We start from the raw sequence: 15,726 nt of genomic DNA, 5'->3' as shown, positions 1-15,726 counted from the left end.
ATATATGGTTTAAAACATTAGCACCAGATATAAGGAAATCAAAGCCATAGTATGAGCTCATTCTTCCATACAGTGTATTAGCCTATTAAAATATTCAGAGTACTCCCTCACAAAAGTGAATTAATGATTAAATGGAAGATGTCTGATGCTTTATCACTATTTTTGATTGTCCTTTTGCAAGAAGAGTAGCATTAGTTTATTTTTAGAAAAAAAAAATAGAAGTAGCAAAACATTGTTTAGGAGCTTTAAAATGAAAAACAAAGCCTCTGGGCAATACAATCCTGCTTCCAAATAATAATTGCTTCCACAGCACATTTTCAGGACATGTGTTTATTTTTAATGTAGATAATGATACATCCTTCAAAGTGTACAGATATTCTGCTTAACTTTCAATTATTACAAGTTGAATATTAATTACTTTCATAGAAATAGCTAAATATATTGACAAAGGAAAATGAAGCCCTAAAAAGAAATTACTGAACATCTGCTATTGTGAATGAATTTTTCATCTGTGACTATACTCAGATTGTGTCAATACAAACTTTCAGGCACAGCATATTCCCTTGAGATGGTTCCTTTTTATCTGCACACTAATTGCATTCATAATGAAATATATGGATTCTTTTAATTTAGATTGTCTAATTCTCCATATTGTTCATAAAACAAAAGGTTAAGAATGACCATATCTGAATTTTATGCAACAATCATTTTGATTGATACCATATGTTGGTATTTTACACATCTTTTTCCTTTCATATATGTTCTTAGCATTCTGATATAAATTGAACAAAAGGGAAAGCTTATCTGAGTCTTGAAAGTATAAATTACTATGAGTTCCAACCTACTACAACATGAGCAACAAGAAGATAGCACATCCCGATGGTACAGGACACGATCATCATGGGGAAACCTAACCTGGAACAACAACAAAATAAAGCAAAGATTAATAAGGATCCTATAGTTTTTTCTCCAACCAATTTACAACAAGGATAGTTTGAATTATTCTACACATTCCAAGTGAAAAATATGTTCATAGCAATACCAAAAGCAGAGATGTTCTGAGCATATAACAGTATCAAATTCAAGCTCACCTTTCTACCTCCAACCTTAGAGATATGAGGTCAAAATTCATATAGTTTCATTGGTTTCAGAACATCTGTTCCAATTTACATTGTCTCACAATCTTGCATGCTTTGTTGTGTTGGCATTTTCCAGGTTTTTTCCCGAGCACACAACATGCAATAATACTGGTAAAATAACAATTCTTACAAATTATGCAGCTTAGAAATTACTTTCAAGTGTGCATCCCTTCAGATTCGGTGTGTGCTCCTGGTATGGCACTTTGAAACACAATATATATGGATCAAACCCATCAAATTGGTTCCCTGTTGATCTGGGTCACATCCAGCTAGCACCCCCCTTTCATACCTCTCACCATGTCTAACAGACTTGAGTATTAACAGACTGTTGGAAATAAACCCCAGGCACTTGTAAAATTGCTAAAACCTTACTGCTCTACCCAAAAACCTATTTTTTTTCACCACAGGAAAAGATTTTCAGGCAACACCCAGATTTAATACCTCTCTTTAGACTGACAAACACAGAGAGCAGAGACAGACTAGTGAAAAGGATGCTGTGGAGTTGGCCAAGTCCTGATGGCTAAATCTGTAGGTCTTTCAGAACTGTGAAAAAGAAAGAGGTTTTCTGAAATTCAAAAGCATTTTTATATGATACCAGGAGTCTGTGAAAAAACACTGCTGTGATCACACTCATTTTTTTTATGTTACTGAAATCACAAGGAGAGCTGAGATGAGAAATGATCATGCCGCAAATGATACCCTTATACACTTTCTTTTGCCGGATTCAAACAAGAGTTTTCATAAAACTCAGAAAATTACAGCAATGTTGTCTGAAGTTCAGCATTTTATTAATTCTTTTTCTTGAACTAAGACCAGCTTACACATGTGGGTATATTAATTCTGCCTTTTTGCCTGCCTTTGCCCTTTGGAAGTTACTCGAGCCTCTTCCCCTCTGCCATTGCTGACAGAGTACTAAGAGATGCCCATTTTGTAGGGGACAGGAGGAGATTATTCTCTGAGCTGAACTTGGCTGAATGAGCAGCTCCTTCCCTTAGCAAGCTACGGCTAGAAGAGACGTCTTAGGGCATTAAATGTGGCCCCCACTTCCTCAGGCTATGAAGCCCTTGCATAAAATGAAAACTAAACCTCTCAATTGCTCATTGCCATCTGTTTTCTGCCTGCAGCTGTGGCATTACCCTAAACTCATGAGATCCTCATGAGATGTTTCTTCCATTGCTGTTTCTCTGGAAAGCTGACGGGCAGAGGCAGAGATGTGGCCAGCAGATCAGAAGTGCCTTTAACAGTCATTGGTTTGAGTTTCTGAGAAAGGAATTCTACCAGCAGTGAAGGTCACTGCAAACACAAAAATAATCAGCCCTAGTCTATAGAGTTCATAGAATAACTGGGAAATTAATGAACACAAGCACTCTAAAAAATATGTTGGAATTATTTAGGAAAGATCAAGTTTGTCCATAATGCCAGCTTCATGGTCACTCAACCCAGTAGTGTGCTTATCTCACACACCTGCAGAAATAGACTCAATCCAAGAGATGAGAAGGAAACCCCTGCCGACAGAAAATGTGCAAAGAGAAGACTGTCAGACTGACAGGTGATCTCATTTCTGTGTCCTTGACACCCCTCTGAGGAAACTGGCCTGGCTCCTTGTGTACAAAAAGTGTCCCTGTGTCCACCACCCAATTGCCAGCAAGATCTGCCTCAGAAGGACAGTCCCCACCATGCCTGTCTCCAGATGCTTTCTTCATCATCCCTCTAGGGTGTTGGACCTGGTGAGCTGGCCTCTTCTGCCATTTTGGCATCAGGCATCATTATTGCTCTTCTACCTCCAAAAGCATTGATGTTAAGCTGCCATTTGGACTTGGGAAAAAAAAATGAGATTAGAGAGAAGGGCCAGCTGTGTCCAAAAGGTGAATGGAAAAAGGTACAAAAGATTGCTAGAAAGGGTTAGAGAATTGTCACAGCTTTCAAATATTTCCTGAAAAGTCTGAAATGCATTTGGAGGATTTTTTGGGAGGTGGAAGAGTTTTGGTTTTTTTATGAACATGCATAAATATACTGCAGAGAAGTATTATTTGTTTTCCAATCCAACTGGTCAGACCCTTGCTTTTGAATTACTTGTTTCTTGAAAGATCTGGATCACTCTTCAATCACTAAACTATGATCAATCTGATTATATTGTAAAACAGAAGAGCTAATGCTTCTCCTGGAGTTATTTTGGGGGAAAAAACCCTCCAAAAATAAGTAAAATAATTTCCTGGCTAGCCAGCTGTTTTGTAGACCATTCCCATTCTTCTGTCAGCCAATCTGATTTGTGGCATTGCCTAATCTCACTTAGATAAGTGTCCTGATAGGACAAAAAAAAAAAAAAAAAAAAAAAAAGCAACCCCAGCAATGGCTATAGGAATAAAACGGGGTAGCTAAAACCCACTACTTCATCCTTTAGTATATTTAGTGAATGCCCCCTGTGGCTCTATCTCCATGACAGTCTAGTGAGCTGGAGATTGCTGCAACACTCATAAGAGCAGCAGCTGCTATTTGACAGAAAACATAGATCTCTTGACCTCACACATGGCAAGGAATGAGCTGGCACTGGGAGGATTGGAGGCAGAGCAGATCTTAGTCTGTACTAATGCCACCTCACAAATCTCCCTGGAGAATGCACAGTAGCTCAGCAATGAATGGCAATATGTTGCCTTTGTGAAGACTGGCAAGGGGAAGAAAGGATCCAAAAAGATTCAAGGGCTACTTTACCCTGAAAAGAGAACAAAAGATTTGTTCAAACTTGGAGGAGGCACACGCAAGAAAATGGATTAATTACACAGGGCCACATGCAGGAATTGGGATCACGCCACCACTGTCACAGTGCCAGTCAAATGTGTAGCTGGAGGCAGAATCAGGCAGCCTGGGGGAGAACCTCACTGCACATAGCACTGTGGGTGCTTGCACAGGGCACAATTGCAAAGCTGTTATTCCCATTGCATGGGCAATTACCCCACAACTTGAGGTCTGAATTTCAGGCTTGCTGGCCTGAGCACTAAGGTAATTGGATCAAATTCAATGTGGAATTTGTGTACCAGAGCGAGAAGAGATAAACACAGTAAGTATTAGTTACTGCAGAGTTAATAGAGTCCTTGAGTATCATGGGATCGTGCTACTCACACTACCCATTGCTCTTCCCCAAGGAACAAAAATTTCCTGTCCTATGCCACATATGACACGATGTACTGTTACAAATATTTTCTTTAGTTATATTAAGTCCAAGAATGCATATTAAACAATGTAAAAATTACTTCCAGCCACTCTTATTTCCAGAATACCCCTTGGAATCAAAAGGGCCATGTCATTCTTTTGCTCCTCTCCAGGGAAAAGGATCAGTGGAGTTTGGAAGTTATCAAAACCTTTTGTGTTCTTAAACTTCAGATTCATAAGAAACACTAATGATCATATTTGCATAAAAATACATTTTTGCATCCTGCACTGCACTTTCCTTTTCTTTTCCTCTCTCCAGACAGGGATATACACAGAGCCTGCATGGTTTAAAAAGGGCATCTTGGTGCTCTGCAGCCAGCCAGCCAGCCTCACTGCAGAGAGGAAGCAAGGTCAGATACAAGAAAGGAAAGGATGACAGGATTTAGCAGTCACCCCCTTTTCCCCCTCCTCCTCTTCATATTAGAGGCTTACATGGAAAACTCCTACCTAAATGAAATGGCCCAGCCTAAATATACACCAAAAGCAGATGTTAGCTCAGTGTGAGATAGTGAGAATGTTTCAAGTGAGAGCCCCAGGGACCTGCCTTGGACAAAGTTTTACTTATTAATAACTTCAGCGATCCAGTAACGAAAAGCTTGCAAATTGTCCCAGTGTGGGGGAGATGTCAGACTCTGTGGAGAGCAGAATTCAGCATATTCTTTCTTAGCAAACCAAAATGAGAATTTGAAATGAACAAAATGAAACTCTGTGGAGGTAAGTGTGAAATATGTATTAGAAGTCAACTGTGGGCATAAACTAGCAAGAGAAGTGAACCTTTTTTGCTGGAAATGACCTAGATATTTCTAATTCTGTCTCTCTGCAAGATTTCTGGCCCTGTATTTACTTGGAAAAAAGAAAACCACTGTATGATTATTCTGGGAATAAAATCCATTTTTATTAAGTTTCTATGGAAGTGAATATTACAGTTTTCTTAGTTTATAAGTTTATCCAATATTATTTGCTAAATAATAATAGTGAAGCTTTTGGGGTCAGAACTGAGTTTTCTTGAACAAACTGGTTTCCTACATTCGTTACCCTGCAGCTCTATTTTGTGATGCTTCAAGAGCCAGTAGGATCCAGTATGTATAAGACCCAGGTTCATTGCCCTGTTCTGCTTGATGGGACACAAAATATAAGATGTTCTCATGCATGAAAACCATGCCTACATGCACTACCTTCATTGACAGCTCAAAATTTGCCCAGACTGTGCATCCTTGGGGAAATCTGTAGAAGGAGCCTGTCTCCTAAGAAAGGGGAATCTTCAGTGAATTCTCAGTGGAAAAGCAACAGCCAAAGTCTCCCAAGACCAGACCACTGGCAGTGAAAGAAAACTGGTGGTAGGCAGGGGTGAGAGCCAAAAAAATGTTAAAGCTAACTTTAACTCCTACTTGTATTTGCAATTCAATGCAAAATTTAAATTCAACTGGTAGAGTTTAATCAGGCTTAAAATTTTGGTTTTTCTCAATTTGTATCAGTTTCATGCTGCAGGTTCTACAGAAGTTATAACCTCAGTTTTTGCAGAAACAGACAGGGCCTGGACAGATGGTGGACACTAACTGAACATGAACCATGAACTTGTCTTTGCAACAAGGAAGGCTAATGGTATCTTGGGATGCATTAAGAAAATATTACCAGCAGGTCAAGAGAGGTAATCCTTTCCCTCTATTCAGCACTGCTGAGGATATACCTGGAGTGTTGGATCCAGTTTTGGCCTTCCCAGTAAAAGAGATATGGACATAATGGAGAGAGTCCAGTGAAGGGCTACAATGATTACAGGACTGGAAGATCAACAATACAAGGAAAGGCCTGAGGGCTGGGGCTGTGCAGGCTGGAGAAGAGAAGGCTCAGAGGGGAACTTGTCAATGTGAGAAGTTCTTGAGGGAATCGTGTAAAGAACACAGCACCAGGTCTTCCTCAGTGATGCCCAGGGAAAGGACCAGAGACAGCGCAAAATGAAACACAGGAGGTTCTGTCTGAACATCAGGAAACACTTTTTTTTTATTGTGCTGGTGACCAAGCACTGACACAGGTTGCCCAGGGAGATTGTGGAGTCTCCATCCTTGGAGGTATTCAAAAGTCATATGGATATGGGCCAGGGAAATAGGCTCTAGGTGGTCCTGCTTGAGAGAGACCTCCAGAGGTCCCTTCCAACCTCAACCACTCTGCAATTCTCAGACTTTTATTTGTTCCTCTGTTATTCAACACAGGATAGGTAGGCATCATCTGCACACCTGAAGATTGACATCTCATCAGAAAATATTTAATGAAGAACAGCAAACAGATAATTCTTCTCAATCTTGGACAGTCTGTCACTGTATGCAGTGTTTTGCTCTGGAATCTTGATAAAGACGAACTCATTCTTAAAAGAAGATCTAAAAGTCTCTGAAAGCAGCCTCAAAAAAGAGACTCAGGTGTGGGCATGCTTAGGACATACATAAGGTTAGTTCTGAACAAAAGGAAAGTTACACATTTTAATGAAATGTCATTATTTAATTTGCAAAGTAAGTAATTTTCTCATCAACAAAAGGATATAACTACAATATTCATCCTATTTCTTCTTTCCCTTTCTATCCATGCAGACTACTTTCTGAGTGCCCTATCATTTCAGTTGTATCAGCCTTTCCATCATTGCTAGTCTTTGACACACTGATCCAGCTTATCTGAAATGAACGTATGGACTTTCCTATCAGCTTAAAGAAAACACATTCAAAATGTTTATCATATGCCCATGACCCCTTCAAATCTAGACACCTGTTGTAGCTCAGAAAGCAGGTGGCTAAAACAGCAAGTGATAATTAATTTAACATTAAATGACTGTGAATTTCATATAGTCTGGAATTACATAAAAATTATAGTGTAGTTATCTACTAGTTACCATACATAGGAGTTTCTGTGAAATTTAAAACACAGAACAAAACCTATAATTCTATATTCATTGGCTTGCTAAATTTTTAACAATTTCTCATTATATTCTGTCCGTTTGAATCTAAGCCAAGATTTTCCATGGAATTACTGCCTGGAGTAAACTTAAGATGGGGAAAATCAGATCCTGAGTGAGAAAATAGAAAAGTGCTTTCTAGAAGATTCTCCTAAAGGTGTTTGGCTCTTATATGCAGATTTATATGCAGAACAAGCAATGGGCCTTTCCTTGGCCTTTCAAAATTCTGATTACAGAAAGAAAAATTTCAGACTTTAATTCTGAGACAATAGTTGGTCTGCCAGCTCCACGGGGCAGTTTCAAGTGACTGTTAATACAATATTTGTTGCAGCCTCTGTCTAGGTCTCTGTGGTGTAACTGAGATTAAATACAGGACTGTCAGAATAAGTGACTCTGATATTAATCGAAAGCCTATTCATATGAGGTGAGTTAGTAGCCAGTAAGAAAAATCATAAAAAAATTGGAAAACACATCACTTCTAGTTAAAAAGATACTGTAATTGATCATACAAAAATCAGCCAGACAATTGTTAAATGACAAGGGTATCTCATCTTTCTTTTAAAAATAAATATACTATTCCAATAGAAAAAAGTGACATCCTGCAGACAGCCAGGGAAGAACACAATCTCAAGTACAGAAACAGATCTGAACACACAGAACTAGGGATAATATTTTTCTCAGAAAGACAAACATAATATAGATAAATTTGTCTGTGTAGATCCACCTAGATGCATATAATAAACTTCAGCCAAACAACCCCATTCAATGCTACAGGTTTGGGAAAGAGTGGCTGGAAAATCTGCCCCAGTGGCTGGTCAACAGCCGCTGAACATGAGCCAAATTGTGCCCGGGTGACCAAGAAATCCAATGGCACCTTGGCCTGTAACAGAAAGAGTTTGGCCAGCAGGACCAGGACAGTGATGGTGCCCCTGTGCTGGTGAGGTCACTCCTCAAGTCCTTTGTTCAGTTCTGGGCACCTCACTTTCACAAGAAAAGACATTGGGATACTGGATTGTATCCAGAGAAACAGAGCTGGTGAAAAGGCTGGAGTACAAGTCCTGTGAGGAGCAGCTGAGGAAGCTGGGGTTGTCTAGCTGGTAGTAGAGGAGGCTAAGGGGTGACCTTATTGCTCAACTACTACCTGAAAGGAGGTTGTAGCAAGGTGTCAGTTGGTCTCTTCTGGGCAACCAGTGATAGGGCAAGAAGAAACAGCCTCAAGTTTTGCCAGGGAAAATTTAGTTTGGGTGTTCAGAACAATTTCTTCACTGAAGGGGTGGTTAGGCATTGGAACAGGCTGCTCAGGGAAGTGTGGGGTCACCATCCCTGGAGGTGGACTCTGCAATGTTAGGGTAATGACATTTGGTACTGTTCAGGGTCTTTTTACAAGCTAAAGGATTCCAAGTTTCTATGAATATTAGGGGCAGGTCTTCTCTATAGACAGACTAGTTCATACTCTACTAAAGAAGTATGACATGCCACAATAAAGTGAGGCATAAAGATTCAAGATGATCAGTTAGTGCTTTTTGTGACTTCATGTCATCCTTGGATCTATCATTACATATTAGCAATGTATTTGCTCTCCACATCTTTTAGGCAGATCCTAAAACAAATTTTATCCTCAATTTGTGGCTTCTGGTTTTGTTATGAAATCTTCATGCCATTCTAAAGTCTAGAAAATGCAAATGTATGTAATTGGTTCAGCTTCTTGGGAAAGCTATACTTATTTCTCTTCCACACATTTGTGTAATGAGGTGTGGTTGTGAGTCTGAGCTTAAGATTAAAATCATCATGGCCAGCTAGAAGAGAAAATCAATGAAGTACGTCTTGTCTGACAGCACTTGTTCTCATGAATTGTTTGAATGGTTCTGATACAAATATTCTACTAATGAGACAGATTTTTATGAAACTAGTGAGGTTTACTGTGCAAAAATGAGTGCATTAGAACTGTTGAAATGGGGTTTGCAATATTTGCAGTTACAGTTTCTGTATTTTATGAAACATTTAGCATATTTTAAACTCACTTCTGACAATTATATGCTTTTCTGCCTTGCCAAAGGAAATTAGAGGCTTAAGGACATTTTTCTTAAAATACCTTTTTATAGCTCAAATCTCCCTGCTATAGAAATGTCACATAAACTGAAATGTTTTGCACATTTTTGAAGCAAACTGTATCTACCCATTTTTTAGACTACAATGTATTTTTATATGGTTTAAACAAATCAAAGATAATGGGTATGGCGGAAATTTACTGTGATTTATTTTAGTTCCCAAATCTTTCAAATTAAATAACCTTTTCTAACTCTTTATTATCTTGCTTTTTTCTTAGCAAGGATTCAGGAGAGGAAGTTGCTTGAATGTTATTTCCATTAATGTCCTTAATTCCAGCCCTCACAAATGGTATCTTGGGGCACTTTTCTTAGGTATTATTTTCTTCCATATGGACTCTTTTATTTTGATTAAAGCACAAGATAAAAGGAAATTACATTTTATGGTAGAGATTAATCAGCTCATTCATTAATAATTTCATCAGAGCACACACAACTATTTTTAAAACCCTAGACTTTGCTAAAAAGACAGATGTTGCATAAAAAGGAGTATGTTCCACCCTATTCCCCTCTTTTTCTCTCCACTTTGAGATTCCCATTCTAGTGCCACACAATGTAATGATGGAGAACTCGTGTACCGAAGTTCACCAGGACAAAGGAGCACTGTAATTGCATTTTTAATTAAGAAGTAGAAGGATGTTTCCTGTGCACTAATGATTATTTTTCGTTACGAATTCAGCAGATGCCTCCTGATAAAAGGGTGTTAATGATGCAAGGCCAGTAAACTTTCCACCACAAGCCCTCTGCTACAGGCTGTGCAGCTTAAGAGAACAGCAGAGTGGAGATTTTCATTCCAGCAGGGTGCACTTGGAGGTTTCCCTCCCACCCACCATGGAATGTTTACAAAAGGTAAATGAGAGGGCAGATGGAGACTCACGATCTCTCACTGCCATCATGGTGCACTGCAGGGGACAGGCCTTTCTGCCCCAGAGGAGCCACAGATCTGAGCTCTTACCTGCTCTTTACAAGGAAAACTTCTTATAAACAGTCTAATTTTAAGTGCACTAGCAAACTAAGGTTAAATTAAATGAATCCTATTTGAAGTGCATCCATTCCACAGCATTTTAAAGCTCACATATAAAAAACATTAGAAAAATAAATAATATTTAAATATACCCTCTGAATTTTCACAGATGTATATACCAACATTTTTAACAAGATGAGAGAAAATCATAGAATCATAGAATGGTCTGGGTTGGAAAGGACCTTAAAAATTATCTAGTTCCACCCCCCTGCTGGGGACAGGGATAACATCTGGCTAGACCAGGTTCCTCAGAGCTCCCACCAGCCCAGCTTTAAACACTTCCAGGGATGGGATATCCACAGCCTCTCTGGACAATCTGTTCCAATGTCTCACCATCTTCACAGTAAAGATGTTTCTAATATCTAACCTAAGCCTGCTTTCTGTTTGGAGCCTTCATGATCTTGCAAACAGCCTCTCTACACCTTTCTCATAGACTCCCTTCAGGTACTGAAAGACCACAACAAGGTCACCCCCTGGAGACCTAACAGATGGAGAACATGGAAAAAGTATAATGTGGGAAGGCAGGTAAGCACCACCAGCAGGATGATGGGCTTAGCTACACGAGCAGTTCTCAGATATTGTAATCAATCAGGCAGAAGTGCCACTGTCTAATTGCTACAAATGGCCAGCTTAGGCCTAAAGGCACTTCCAGCTGATAGGGCAGAGCTTGAGAAAGTCCAGTTATCGACTCCTAAAAATGTACTACATTTTCAGAAATCATTTGAGAAAGACACATTAGTCCTGGTGTTGTCATCTAACCCACATCATCGTGAGTGTTACTCAGGCCTGCACTGGGAATTAGAGTGTCTGAAATGAGGGAAAAACCGAAATAAAAGCACTGGATTTTTTCTTTTTTTAATTATGAAGATAATATTTATATTTTCAACAAGTGGGTGAAAACTAAGATGCTTGCTCCACTGATTTCTGCTTCTGTCCTCCCATCTCTGACTCTGCAGTGGAAGGGAAGGATGGCTACTCTTGGAATGCAAGCATGCAAATGGGTCCACACTTTAATGATTGCAGAACACAGGAGGGTAATAGAAGCTCACTAACAAGTGAGTTATGTAGGAGATGGCTTGGGTCAGCAATTTACACCCAGGTTACACCCAGGTACCCCAGTCTTCATCCTTTTTCTGTTTTAGTCCTTTGAACAGCTTGGACAGTCAATTGGTTTAAGTGTAATCAAGTGATTCTGATCTGTTCCTAAGTCCCACTAGAGAAACACAAAATTAACTTTCTAAAATATCAGGATTATTATTTCAGATATGTTTAAGATATTTTCCATGTTATTTTATTTCTCTAAAGGTTGACAGAGCTAAGCTTAACAGAGTTCTGAATTTTCTGTCTTAGAAAGAGAGGGTACAATAAAACACTTTAATGCATTTTTACTGTAACATCATGAAAAAATCTGGAACAAGCTAGGTATTAATATCCTTACAGTGCCAGAGATGGAATATGAGTATTTATTGAGTGTAATATTTAGGGTTTTTTTCCTCTTTGCCTTTAGAAAATCTATTATTTAGATAGTTTCCATAGTACTAGAAAAACAATTTATCCAAATGGTGACATTTATTTTGAACTTCTAATAGTTTTTCTGCTTTATTATCAACAAGCAATAAAGAAAATATCAAAGGGCTTAATAGCAAACACAGAAAAAGAAAAAAAAACAACAAAAATCCTTTTAAAATTGTTTAGTAAAATTTAGTAATATATGTCAAACAGTACCACAAAGGGGAAAAAAAAACCCCAAACACAGAAATCCTTCAGCCCAGCACTCTTTTACAAACTTTCTTTAGAATAATACTTTCTTTTTTCTTTACTTGACTTTTTTAAGATGTGGAATAAAACTGAAACCTCACAACAAAAACAAACAAAAAACCAAACAAAGAAAACCATAAACAAAGGAAACTCCCCAACAACCCAAACAAACAGCCCCAAAGAAAGCTTCCCAAACCAACAACATTTTATTTATTTTTCAGTAGAGAGTTTTGTACCTCCTCCCATAAAAGCAGTTCTGAGTCACTATCAATTTAAAACCACTGTCATTACCTAACCACTGTTGTTTCAGCTTATTGAGCTGTTATTTTTCTGTTGAAAACTTTAGATCAGCCCTATTTAAGTAACCTTCACTGAAGCTGAAAAACTGAAAGTAATGATCAGGAAGTTAGAATTCAAGTGTTTTACTAGTACTGTTTATCTTAATGCAGTACCCCTGAGTGTAAATATAACCAGGAAGATAAGTGTTTTTTAAGTTCTCAAAATTCACTGCTAAGTTCAAGCAGCAAAAAAGCAAGGAATGCAGTAAATACTGCAACTTTTGTGTGAAAAATAGTGTCTACTTTACACAGGAAAATAACAATTTCTTATTCCATAAAAAGAACTACTTCTTTCAACCTGCTCTAAATTCAAATGCATTATAATGAAAATAATGTAAACAGCAAATCCTCCTTTCCTCTGATTTTGCTGGGAGACAACAGGATACCCTGCTTAACACATTATCTAGTAATAGGGAAAATCACTTTGCTAGTTCTAATAAAAATGTCAAATTATTTGAGAAAATTAAATGCCTGGAAAATTATATTATGATGTGACTCCAAATGCTTGTATGATGCTTTGGCAGGCAAACATAAAACATTGGATAAAACATAGCTGCAGAAAAAAACAATATTTTCTCATAAGAAGGTTTATTAACCAGTGTATAAATGGCAAATATATATAAGTTTCATACTGACAGTGTTCTCTAAGTTTCCCAGATTTCATATCTTTTTCTTCCATCTAAGTTATCTTTTTGTTTGGATCTCTTGCAAATTGTTTTGCAAAACAGTGTTTGGAGATACAGAATTTCTCCAAGCAAGTATTCTCCAGCCAGCACTGAATAATTCTGGCAATTGCAAAAATACCCTATTTAATTAGAAAATAATTTTCTAATTTCAACAATGTTTGAATAACACTCTTGTTCAGCAACTATAGTGACTGTCTAATCAAATTGAGCATGTTGTAATTAACTAAAATTTTGGCATTTGATGAATCTGAATGAAGCTGAAAAAAAGTACTAATTCTTTGGGAAAAAGAACAATTTATGTCAGAACATAAGACATTAAATATGTGAGAATTTAAATATGTGTTACTCAATATAAAAAACTGTGTGTGAACTTTACATATCTCCCAGCTGACACAGAAACAGAAACTGAGTTAAAGCAGTTTGGCTTTTTTTCTCTCCAAATCAAATAACAAAAATCATGTCAGTGAGCAAGAATTTCACTCATTCTTCTCTTCTTAGAATCACCTCTGCTTGCCTGGACTTGCTCCCTTCTGCAGCTCCCTTTCCTCCCTGCTCCCACCAACTCACTTATCCACAGCTTTGGACACACCATTTGTGGGACAGGATTATCTTCTCCCATTTCCCTATGAGCTCAAGCCCTGCTCCTGGGCACACAACTCATACTCTGAAGTGAATGACCTCCCAAGAGCTGCTTCTCTCCAGTGACTACAATGAGAGCCAAGTATGGAAATAAAGATATCAACACTGTAGAATGGAAAAGTGAGGTGAGATGAATCTTACCTTTACTGACGAGCAGCTCCATCAACATTAGAAAATAATGAAGCCTTCTTTCCTATATATTTGTGTCTTAAGTTTGATTGACTTGCTGTCTAGGTAGAAACCTTTCTTCTGTAACATATAATGATGCTTACCTACATGGATTTTTTTCAGTGTGTAAAGAAGTGTAGCCTCAGACTGCTCTTTCCCTTAGTGAGCATATAAATAGGGTTTCTTTCCTCTTCTCATCCACCAGCTTTGATGACATTTCAAGGGTTTTAATTATACTTGAGAAATAAAGCCTCCTATCCCCACCATTCTCTTCCCTGCCAAAAGTGTTTGAAGTTGATAAGCACATTTAGAAGTTACTAGGTGGGAAACACAGCGACACATTCACAGCAATACGATTGTACAGGAAAGCAGAAGAAAACTTAGGCTTTGATGGAAAGAAGGGAACAAAAAACTTTTCAAAGGCTTTTTTTTCCCCTGAAACCTACTTGTTACAAGGTGATAACTTGATATGAATCAAGAAGGATTAGAGCCAGGGACCTAGCTTTGCATGTGCTTCTATTATATAGTTCTAGTCTCCAATTTTATCAGAGTACTTATAGACATGGCAAGGTAACAGGGAAGAGAAAGAAATGTGAAGTTAAAGTTTGGCATATGTTTTGAAATTTTATGCAATTCCTAAGGAAGCGTTAAGTTATATCGGAAGACTAAAATTCTGTTATTAAAAAAGAAAACATTATTATCACAATTTAATTTTAAATTGCAACATGATTTAATTAGTGCACTGGTGATATCACCACAGCATATACTTCTGACCTTAACAGGAAGTAGAAAAGTGAAGTTACATTTACTGAAATAGTTTTAAAAGACTGTAAGACTTAACGAATAATCTCTAACCAAGCTCAAAGGCTTTAAGATTTTAATCAGTTTACAACTCAGATGTATACCTATCAAACATGAAAATATTACTAGAGTAGGGAATAATATATAATTATGGCTCAAAGCAATAATACTTCTGCATGCAATTTTTATTCTGAACAATTACATATTCTAAATACTGTTCAGAAGTCTCACAAAGCCAAAAATTAATATTCCATCAGTGTACCTTAAACCTGAAAACTCCAATTATTCTTATGATGAAGAATAATATCTGCCAAAATGTAAAGAACAAGGGAACTATTTGCACGCATTGGTTGAAATCATTAAGGACTAAAAGTGTATTTGAAGACTTTTTGCAAAGGCAGCTACAGTATTAAGTTTGCACAAAATATACCGAGCCCTGGTAGTTACAATGGAAATAAACAACCTGAAGTAATTTATTTAATCATAAGCTTTAGCACATATTTAGTGTTTCAAAACCTTCTATGCATTGACACACTAATAGCTAGCACTTCAGAATATACACTGACTAAATATACTTTGTGTCATAAGAATACAGTCACATTTGTAGTACAATATTGAAAACATGGGATAATCTTAGTAACCACTTAAGTGAGGAGATATTTATTCTGCAGTTTGAATAGAACAATGAGACACCACCAATGGCCATGTAAACATGAGAAGTGATTGAAGCCTTAACCAACAGCTTCTTGAATGTCAGTGTACCAGATACAAAGCTTCTTTTCCTTGGTATGTATGTACGTGCATTTTAGCAGAGAAAGGAAATTAGTTCATGCTGTAAGTCAAAAATCTCTGTGGGGCCAATGAGAAAGATACACATTACCTTCTGCCTATTTCTCCTTGTAAAGACCATAAATCTTGTGCAA

At 37.7% G+C, this 15,726-nt stretch overlaps 1 protein-coding gene across 5 annotated transcripts in view; it reads right to left on the bottom strand.

Moving 5' to 3' along the window:
- Positions 1 to 306: 306 nt before the first annotated feature.
- Positions 307 to 15,726, bottom strand: part of OCA2 (OCA2 melanosomal transmembrane protein) — a 183,982-nt gene continuing 168,562 nt past the window's right edge. For 4 of the 5 annotated variants that reach the window (XM_050979330.1, XM_050979327.1, XM_009085383.4 and 1 more), the window contains one exon: positions 307 to 915. In XM_050979330.1, the coding sequence (XP_050835287.1) occupies positions 828 to 915 (88 nt within the window). In that variant the 3' untranslated portion in view covers positions 307 to 827. The remainder of the gene's footprint in view (positions 916 to 15,726) is intronic. The other variant, XM_050979348.1, reaches the window with a different exon arrangement.

This window comes from Serinus canaria, chromosome 1, assembly GCF_022539315.1.
Source record: "Serinus canaria isolate serCan28SL12 chromosome 1, serCan2020, whole genome shotgun sequence".
In the NCBI taxonomy this organism is placed as follows: Eukaryota; Metazoa; Chordata; class Aves; order Passeriformes; family Fringillidae; genus Serinus; species Serinus canaria.
The sequence above is the reverse complement of the archived record's forward strand: the minus strand, read 5'-3'. Positions and strand labels throughout refer to the sequence as shown.